The sequence below is a fragment of the Antrostomus carolinensis genome, unplaced genomic scaffold, assembly GCF_000700745.2.
Source record: "Antrostomus carolinensis isolate BGI_N321 unplaced genomic scaffold, ASM70074v2 scaffold143, whole genome shotgun sequence".
Classification (NCBI taxonomy): domain Eukaryota; kingdom Metazoa; phylum Chordata; class Aves; order Caprimulgiformes; family Caprimulgidae; genus Antrostomus; species Antrostomus carolinensis.
In genome coordinates, this window is record NW_010304196.1 from 39,367 (window position 1) to 49,762 (window position 10,396).

Genomic DNA, 10,396 nt, shown 5'->3' on the forward strand with positions numbered 1-10,396 from the left:
TACTGTATTAATGGAATTTTTATTCAATACACAGCTCTTCTATTTGGTGTGGCAGCAAAGATATCCCTTAAAGGGGAAAAAAAAAAGCAAACCAAACAACACAGTTCTACTGCTTTAGAATTGATGAACACACTCCCATTTCTCCTAGACTTTGTAATTATAAAAAAAAAAAAAATTACCAGCAGGAACCCTTAGAGGAGTGCCTTATCAGGAAATGCCAGCCTGACCACTCGCTACTTCAGTTCTTCCAGCAATGCCTTATTTGTGTGCAATGAATAATCAGATGCTAGATATCATTACAGTAGGGCATAGTGAATAAATACTACCCACAGACTGGGGTGGAACAGCAGCACACAGGCTCGATCAGTCTTTGCATGTGTTTAAATTGCATGCTTTTACAAACTTAACACTTCGCTTAGATTCTGCATGTCAACCTTACTGCTGGAAAAGTTGCCAACAACAACAACAAAAATCATCAGTATAAAAAAAAAAAAATGCTGTAACACTGGCTTTAAAGAGCGAAGAGCTTCCACACTCCTTTATTTCAACAGAGAAGATTAGTTAAGGTGCTTTTGGTTTCTGCATCGCAGACAGGTTGGCAGAGGTGGCTGTTGAATAAGCTGTTAACAGTCTTCAGCAGAAATCTGAGAGCAGTTCCTAAGGCAGAACCTCTGAACTGCTAGTTTCTGTAGCGGGGCATCTGTGGAGCAGGGGCTCCCTCTAAGGGGGCTGAGGAGGAGACTGTCATAAGCTGTCCAGCATGCATTCTCTCATTCACCCGCAGTTCACAGCCATCCTGTAGCATCCTTATAGCTATTCTTGCAATGTTTTTAGAGTCATCAAGTCCACTGTGAGGTCTCCCATCATAATTCATGCCCAGCTTTTCAAGCATGATTGTCAGCTTGGTCTGGTTCCTAGGAACCTGATGGAGAAAGTGAACCACATTGAAGAATTAGGTTCTACACCAAGTCTTTTTAATCTAACAGTGCAGTAGAAACATATGCAGATTTTAAGTCTACTTAAGTCACATACTACTTTAATATTGCCTTTTGTCAGATCACTAACAAATCACTAATTTAACTTCAAAGCACCTTGGTAAGACAGACATTCTCATTTTTACAGAGGAGACATAGTCAACAGGAGCTTGTCTAGACTCAGGATAAAGTCAAGAGCCTCTCAGCATTACCAGCATCAGCTCCAGACGTGCCAGCGCTGGCAATGGTGGAAGCCATGGCCTAGCTAGGTTTAACAAGCCTTATAAAAAAGGAATTACCACCCAAAGTGGCATTGCAGAGGGAACTGGATTTTGGTTTTCCTTTTAAATGCCGAGTCACTAAAGAAGCACCAGGCTCCTGATTATCACTGACATCAACCTTCTGAATGCATCCAAACAGCACAGGAAGAGATCAGCAACACCTGCAGCAGTCCATGCTTACATGGATGACCAACAGCATGGAAGAGACGAGGAAGCTTAACTGACTTACCCACGCAAAGTGCTACACCAGCAAAAGCCCCAAGTCCTCTCTTGATTAACTACTAAATATATACTTGTTCTTTGGAAAAGTATAAGAAAAACAAGAGGGTAACTTCAAAGGAAAACTTTAGTTTGCTCTCTTGGTGGTGGTGGCTGGGGCGAGGGAACACGAGATGTGACAAGTTCTAGGATATTGCACCATACTACAGCATTTAAGAGCTAGGATAGAATGGTGACAACACAGTTGACAAAACCTGGCAATATGCAACTCCAATAATAACACCCACAAACTGGGCAGGGGAAACATACTGCAGGTTGTGGGATATTCCACAGGAAAGTTACAATACATTCCTTGTCATTAGTTTCATCTATTACTATTACTAAACAACAGATTCCATAGCAGCACAGAACAGCCAAACAGAAGCACTGAACAACTACAAGAGCTACAACTGTTGGTATTTATTTGGGAAAAAAAAGAAAGAAATCACAATCAAAAAAATCTGCACTGCCTTTGATGAAAAAGCACTCACTGCTCAACAGAGAAGGGAAAAGATGGTATGTCTAGGTTAAAGCTGATAGGACTAACAAGACTGTTCTGTGTCCTGCTGTGTTTCCAACCGAAGCGGTCATGGGAAGAAGGCAGAAAAAACAGAGGGAGAAATGGTGTGAGCTCTTATTAAATGTTAACGTCTTTTTTTTTTCCCCTAGAGGTTACATTTAGTATGAAAAAGTCCTTCAAGAGAAGATCATCACCTAGGCTAAAATCACATTCAAACAAATGGTCTGGTGTGGACTGACTGGGAATTTGCTAGAATCTCCAATAACCCATTTTATGGTAATCTGACAGTGAGAGGAAGCAGCAGTAAGGTCCAACGCTGAACTTGGTAATACTTTTCTCTTGACAGTTTGATTCCACTGTAGATATATCCTGATCTTTCTCTGTCCCTGTTACACTGTCAAAAGTGGAGATATTTGAGGGTACTGCTGCAAATTAGTTTTGTAGCATCTTACATGAAAACAGGTAAAAATAATTGAAAAATCAATACAGAGTCTTTTCAGCTGAACTGTTTCAATACACACTTATCTGAGAGCATCGGTATGACATTTTTAGACAATCCTTCATAGAGCATCTCCTGATTCTTAAAAATAAGATTAAAATCAAAATGCAGTAGATTATGTGATCTTCAATTAGTAAAGTGAGATCTGGGCATGAAGCACATTTGAAAATTAGGCCCCAGGCAACTAGTTCAAGTACTTTAATTTTATACTACACAAGTGAAGATGACAAGCACAACAGGATATTCTAGACTTTTAAATCAAATTTTCCTGCAAGAGAAACAACAATTTGTACAAACCTTATAGAAGTTCCCGTATGATTTGCGAACATTGATCCACTTTTTGGCAAAAGAAGGGTATTTGATACGGCTAATACGGCACTGGATGTTCAAAAATTTACTCATATCCCAAGATCTTAAACAGTCAAAAGAGAAAAGAGGAAAACATTAGCAATACATAATTCAGATGGCCTGCATTCTACATGTTGCAGAGCTGTGGCACAACAAGCTGTCTTTTCTTTGGTGATCAGTGGAAGGAAAACAGTTTAAGCAAAGCTCTTCTGCTGTAGTCCTGGTAAAGAATTTTCTAATACGAATTAGTTAATCGTGGCGAAAAAAAATAATGACATGAGCAAGATTTTCACTAGGATGGTTTCAGGTCCAGGATGGTTAAAACAAAAAATAGCAAGCCAACTTCTCCACCTACCTCATCTACTCCAAAAACGCCCAATAAACTAGACGCTTACACAGCCCTTGGGCAAGTAAGGAACACCTTAATTTTTCCTGTTCACTCAGGAATGCATACATCTCTCTACTTACCATAGGTTACTGAAACAAGACTGCACTTAGTTTTAGGAGAAACCAGACCTTTTGGAAAGAAGATGAAACTAGAAATCTCTGCACTTCTATTCCTCCTTCCTAAAGGGAACCACCCCAACAGGTTTGTAAGCTTCAAGCTAAAATAAAGCCTTTTTTCCTCTCTCTTGCAGCTGTCTACACCATCTCACCTATATGACAGAGGTTTTACTGCACCTACTTTCCTTGAGGAATTTCACTGAGGGGATTTCTCTGGGGGAGAATTCCAGACACATTTTAGGCCCAGTAATATAACCAGTCTTGCACCAGTTTTGCTTTAGCATTTTGTATTTTTAATTCACTGTTGCTTCCAAAGATGGAAACCTAATCACAGATAAAAGATTAGTCAAGTGGCAGTTTTACCACAGTTCCTTAAATTAAAGTTGGAATTTTAACTCCTTATTTTTGAGGTGTACGCAGATCTAAACTGTACACCTCAAGTCTTGTGTGACAGCTTTTAAATGGTTTCACTGGTCACAATGGACACAACCACATTTCAATGATACGGGTTCTTCACCAGAAAAGATCTCTGATTTATAGTCAGTGTCTAAACCTTTAGAAATTTTGAGAAAAAAGTCTCATGGCCAAAAAATTTTCCCACTCACCAAGCTGGGTTAAATTAAAAAGCTTTTGCTATGTATCCATTCATCATCTATGATACCTTATTTGTCAAACCACTCATACTATAGACTAGAATATTTATCTGTATTTTACTTGACAGAAGCATAAGAAGTCATACTAAGATTCTCCATGTTCTTTTTTCATAAATTCCAGTTTTGTTTCAGGGTTCATCTCTTTGGTTCAATACAGTCATTGCAGCAGAGCAGCACAGGACCACCTTTTTAATCCAGCAAAGCAGAAGACCTACTCCAGGCAAACAACAGGCACAGCAACATGAAAACGCACCATTCACCTCAACATGGCTAATGTTAAAAACTCCCTGTCCTACCTAAATCCCCCATTCCAAGAGGAGGAAAGCAGATATAGTAACATTTCATGGCTAAAAAGCAAGCATCACCTATGGAAAAATTCCCTGTCCAGTGCTACATAAGATAAAGCTCAAACAGTATCTTTCATCATATAACAAAGCTAAGATCAAAAGAACAATACTGCATCACAGATATATCTAGATCTCAAGATCTGTTCACTTTGCAGTCACTAGGGACCTTGAGTTTCCACCCAGCATTTGGGAGAGAGCAAGTTTAGATGGCAGTTCAAGGACACAAAGCTTGTCAGAGGTGGCACCCACCAGAGCCACAGTCCTATAAGCCATTTCTGCCCTGGCCATTTCTCCTTGTTCGATAAACAGCATAATCCGTTATTGCTTTCTGGTGACACATGCAGGACTTGGCAACACTGACATACATGGGATACAACACACCCACCACACATCTCTGAAACCTCAGATTCAGGAGAGAATGGGAGTTGCTTAGAACTGAAATTGTACAACATTATTTCCAGGTATTATGGGCTATATGAAAGCTAGATGTAACCAGAGAATTACAACAACAAAGGATAAAAGGTCTGTTCAACATCATTTAGTTGCATAAAGACAGCTAGGAAAGAAACAGTGCCATCTAATGGATTTAAGCTTCATTCCAAATTGTTTAGTTCAGCTTTTCTGATTTTCCCCAAAAGCCAAAATTATAATAAAATGTCAGAATGACAGTGTCTTGATCCACCTTTAACAACACTCTTACAAAGATTAAACGCTGTTTTGCAGTTTTAGATTGTGCTGAAGGTTGCATAAGGACATACCCATCTGTTAACATGGAATAGCTATACTTTGTTCCCAGTTCTCGCTGTTTCATCCACTCTATGACATTCTGCAGAACCTGAGGAAATGTATCAGCTTTATCAACAATGTCCTAAGAGAACAACGCAAAAAAAAAAAAAGTGAGCAACATTTTTTTCAGAAAAAAACTAAACCAAAACAACAGCAGGAAGTATATTGGTATACAGGCACTCATTACATCAATCACTACATTGGCTTCACAAATATCTTTAGAAACAGATTACACATTAGAAAAAGCAGACAATTGGACAGATTTTTCTAAACTGAAAAGAAGCACCACAAAAGCACCACTAAAAGAGCCAACCTCCAAATGGCATCTATAAAAGTAACAAGGTTAGTCGGCTGTTGAACTTGGATTAAAACCTCTAAGCTTGTTTCCCAGGCTCCTGCTCAAGTCACCTGATCAAAGCCATTGCCATCATAAGACTAAACTCTTTAGAATAAAAAACTTAGAAGAGGAACTGATGCAATTCAAAAGGTGCTTTCCTCTGCTGAAGATTAAGTTTCTACACATGGATTGCAAAGTGAATGCTTTTTCCTACAGCCCCTTACAAACACCTAAATGACCAACTTAATGAAACCAATTCTGTGGTAATTGGGAGAGGGGGGAAAAAAACAAGGATTAAGAGAATAAGCCTTACAGAAGAATAACTACTAAAGATTACCAGTGTGAAAACATCAACACCACATCTCTTTTTTTAAATATTTTTTTCTGAAGAAACAAAAGTGCAAATTACCTGGGTGATTCCTGTCAGACTGATGCAGAAGTTTGAAAGCTTGGGGTTAATCTCTGGTTTAACGTACTGCTGGAAGGTATCCTCCTGTAGTAAGAATCAAACACTCAACAGCAGCACACTATGTAGCCTGCAAGGCAACTTCTTTGGCCCGCCCACAGCCGAAAGGCAATAGCGGCTACTTGTCCTGCTGGAGGCAAAAAGGAGTGTGTACCTCACAGGCCAATATAAGTCTCCTGACTGGCCACCACTAGACTGCCAGCGGGACAGACGGATGGCTTGCACCCTTCCTCTCAGCCAGTAGGCAACAAAGGGCAGGAATGTGAATGTAAGAGGGAAGAAGGACAGGATTTGGGAAAAGGAGAGCATGAGTAAGGAAAAAAGTGAGAAGCATGAGCAAAGCCTGATTGTTTTTTAGGTGGTACCTCTAAAGGCTCACCTGTAATTTAAGGAAGGCAACTGGCGGCACATCTCAGAGGCTGCATGCAAGTCATACACCTCTGGATGGCAGCCAGAGGTAAACACAACGACCTCACTCTGTGAAACTAAGCAGTGCAAGAATGAAGACTACATGGAAATTTCACGGAAAAAAGAAAGACCCAAATCCCTGCTTCTATACAAAACCTCTTGGACAGAGGAAAAAACAACACAGTCTCTAAAGGTAATAAAACAATCTTGGTAATCTGCACAGTCCTCTTTCTGCAGTTGGTCATACATGCAGCTACACCCTAACATAGCATCACAGTGATAACTGGAAATCCTCCTTCTCTTACAAGATCTTGATAAATGAACCATTAGTCAGAGGAGTACGTGCTTCCTCCATTCCACTGAGTCACTCAGTTTCAGCTAGACAGCAAGTAGTTTTTCCTAAGGAAAGCTGTACTGCCACAGAGCACTTGAGGCTGCCAAATGCCTACTAAATGTTTAAAATCAGGTTACACAGCTGTCAATTTATTGGATACATTGTAGAAACAGTCTAGCCTGCCAAGAAGCAGAGTTCACTCAACCCCACTTTCTAAACCTCTGCATTAGTCTCTTCTAGATTGCCTCACAAAAGACCACAGAGTTTACTAATTCTTGTTTATGATGAATCCCTTGAGTCCTAGAAATAGCTTTGTGGATCTGAAAGCAGGGAAAGAAGGGGCGGGGGGGAGGATGACTGAGAAACTGAAAGTCCCTCATATCAGTAGAGGGAGTCAACAGCAAGAGCATGATCTATTCCAGATGCTTTAAGAATAGAAAGCTTTGTGTGTATGCAAGAGAGACATAGGATATGTCTTTATGGAGGGGTGGGGGGAAGCTATTTTTAATGAAGTACAACATCTACCTAAAAACTAATCTGGACTTTCTGAAGCAAAGAAGTTACATCAAAGAACAACATACCAACACAGCAATTAGATCACTTACTATTTCCAGGGTATGAGTGTTTAGTAAGACAACAGGAAACTCAATTATTTCATGTATGAATTCAGGTGGGTTTCCTTCCTCACATGTTGCTTCGAAGTCAACAACACAAATGTAGTCATAGTAGCTGTCTCCATTAATGGGTTCCTTCTGCATCAGCTTCTGTTTCTTATAGTAGTTTTTCAGTCTCTTTTTCAGCACGTCTTTCACTCCTCTTAAAGGGATAAGGAAAGTGACAAAGATCACACTCTCAATTAATTATTTCACTACTGTAGAACCAAAGCTATATTTAACTATATATATTTGAAACATCATCACTTATTATCCTCATTTTGAACGCCAGCAGTTACAAAATCTGAATTCAACTTTATCATACAGTTAACACCGCACTACCTGTGATAATGCAGAGGCTGTGATACTCAGTAGCTACAAGTCTTTGCAGACTGCTCCTAGATGACCTCTGGCCCTGGAAGCAGCACTGCTTCATCCGCAGTTCCCTGTGCCCTCTGCCTGAAGTGGCTGATGCCCGAGGTATTACTGCATCAGTGGCACAGGTAATGCAGAATCCAGCTAAAACACCCACACTTTAAATCTGTCTCAATTTAAATTTAAAATTGAGCTTGAGTTAACTATATTTAAAAAGTATTCAAGATTTCAGTCATCAGAAAAACTCAAGATCCTGCTTTTCAGGAGGTTTGTGGCTTACACAGAAATTCACAGTGGCAAATGATTAAAGTTACTTATTGCATCTTTTTACTACAAACATTATAATATGCAAGTGCATGTGCCAGAACTGACAAGTACCAAACCACAGCTGAATAAACAAGGGTAGTTTACTCTTCGAAGGAAGTAAAATTACACATTGCAAATGAAATCACACAAGCCGTAAGAGCTACTTGTAGCAAGTGGTGTTATCAGAAAAACTGGAATCAGGCTACTAAACCTGCATTTGAAAATATCAGCCTCTTCTGCAAACACAAATAACTTTTTCCACTCTGGTTTATTAATCTAGTTTGATTCAATGACCACTTCATTCAAAGTTGAAACTGTATGGGAGCTGACAGAAGGGAAAATTACATTTTCTTCATCAAACCTATAGAAGAAGTTGAAAGAGGAGATAATCTGCTATCAAAACAATCCCAAGGGAAAGGGTGGTGTGTGGCAGTCTGCTCAATTCACTATATTAGAGGTGATGCACTAGTTGTTTACATGCAAGACATATTCTGACCAACCTAACTGAATATATTGACAAAAGGAGTCTAGCTTAGCTAAAAGAAAAGCTTAAAATTTTCTGCATTTACACCCGAATAAAAAACACAAATAGAAAATCAATAACCTAGGAAGAAACCACAAACACATAATTTACTATTTGAATTACGCTTTTTATTTTCAAATCAGAATAACTGCTGAATAGCTGTACAAATCTAACCTGTTTTACCAAAAAAAAAACCATCAGGTAATTATAAAAAATTTTCCTCCTGAGCAGTCAAATTAATTTAACTGAAAGAGGAATTAAAAAAAAATGCAGTCAGAACATCTGCAGACAGACGAGGTGGAGGTGGCAAGCTGCACTTCCCACCCACACCATTTTGGTTTTCTTTTATTCTGTTCAAATGAATCTCTGTCCCTTCCCTTTTTTTTTTCCTCTGAATACCCTCTCCCCTACAATCTTCTCTAGAAAGCTAGACTTTTCCTTTCAGACTCCATCTCACCTTTCATATTCCCTCTTTCTCCAGAGCAGCGGCTTCTCACTTTGCTAACTACCCAACACCAGCACCACTGCTTTATCACTGCTGCCAACAGAAACAATACACTGTTTTTTCCAGTTTACCTTCTTCTCAACATCTCAGATTTGTCTGGCCACAGCAATAGGAAAGGGTCTTGCAGTTTCCAATAAAGCAGGAACTACTCCCTTATATTCGTAGCCCCTTCCTCTTCCTCCTCAATGAACACAAATCCAGTTTCTAAAAAATTCACCTGTTCATGTTATTCTGTGTCATCTATTCAGATTAGCAAATTGTCCATCTAAAGGTACCCACCCTCTGCACTGATTAAATTCTGAGCCCTATCACCACAGAGGTTATAGCCTATATCAGATCTGTACTGGGTACAGTAAATAAAAATATATACATTCTGAAGCAATTTTCTCTACACTTAAGGTCTACAACACCACCTGAGAACCTTTGAAGTTCTTTAGACCTATCTTTCCCCACCTTGACCAAAAAATGCATACAGTAACATACTGTCATGTATTCTTTCATTTCTTTGCTTTACCAGTTGAGACAGCATACCTTTCTGACAACACATCAAGCAGTATCACATGCACTAATCCTACAACAAAAGCTGCATCAAGACCACACGTAAAACAACCGGCATTTGGCGGCATGTCTGCTTTTCACTTTGTGGTGTATTTTTAAACTTTAAAATAATCATCCTTTACATCTCTACTGCTCTCAAAACAATTAAAAAGTTTACGAATCAGCCTGACCTGGTTTCAAGCTTGAACTCTGCAAGTTTACTTCTGAGCTCATCTCTGGTCATTCTGTTGATACAACCATTGGTTATAGCAATTTCTTTGTAAACTGGATCACTGAAGTCATTTGAACTGGCAGTTGAGTTTTTCCCATTAGTTTCTTGATCACTGATCCTACAGTGCTGCCTGCCCTAGAAGAAAGAGACATCCAAAGGTCATTTAAAGTCAAAACAAGATGCTAGGAGCATTAAAATTTACACATCGTTTTGGCACCAAAACGCAGTAAAGCACCACAGTGTTTCACTCAGGACCAAGCAGAGTTACAGAGTAGCTTGCAGACAGGAACAAAAATCAATGCTGAAGCCTGCTCTGAAACACCATTTTCCTTCTCAGGGTCATAAAAGCCAACAGAGGGAACCACGGGGCACTAACGCACGTGTCTGAAGCCCCAGGCCAAACAGCAGCTCCGAGAGACAAAACGTGAACGCGGGGCCCAGTTTCAACACAAGCCAGTTCCCCGGTACGAGCTGGCAGAACCCCGGCAGGAAGAGCTGTCTGTCGGCAGCCCAATTAACCGGACCTTGTGCCAACCCCCTGAGACACGGG

General features: G+C 39.8%; 1 protein-coding gene across 1 annotated transcript; it reads right to left on the bottom strand.

The window, feature by feature from the left end:
* Positions 1-418: 418 nt before the first annotated feature.
* ERI1 (exoribonuclease 1) lies at positions 419-9,976 on the bottom strand. The gene is made up of 6 exons (XM_029084097.1): positions 9,806-9,976; positions 7,321-7,531; positions 5,917-6,000; positions 5,143-5,252; positions 2,830-2,944; positions 419-922 (listed from the first exon to the last, which is right to left on the bottom strand). The coding sequence occupies exons 1-6, from the start codon at positions 9,856-9,858 to the stop codon at positions 680-682; spliced, it is 816 nt and encodes a 271-aa protein (XP_028939930.1). The 5' UTR covers positions 9,859-9,976; the 3' UTR covers positions 419-679.
* Between the last annotated feature and the right edge of the window lie 420 nt (positions 9,977-10,396).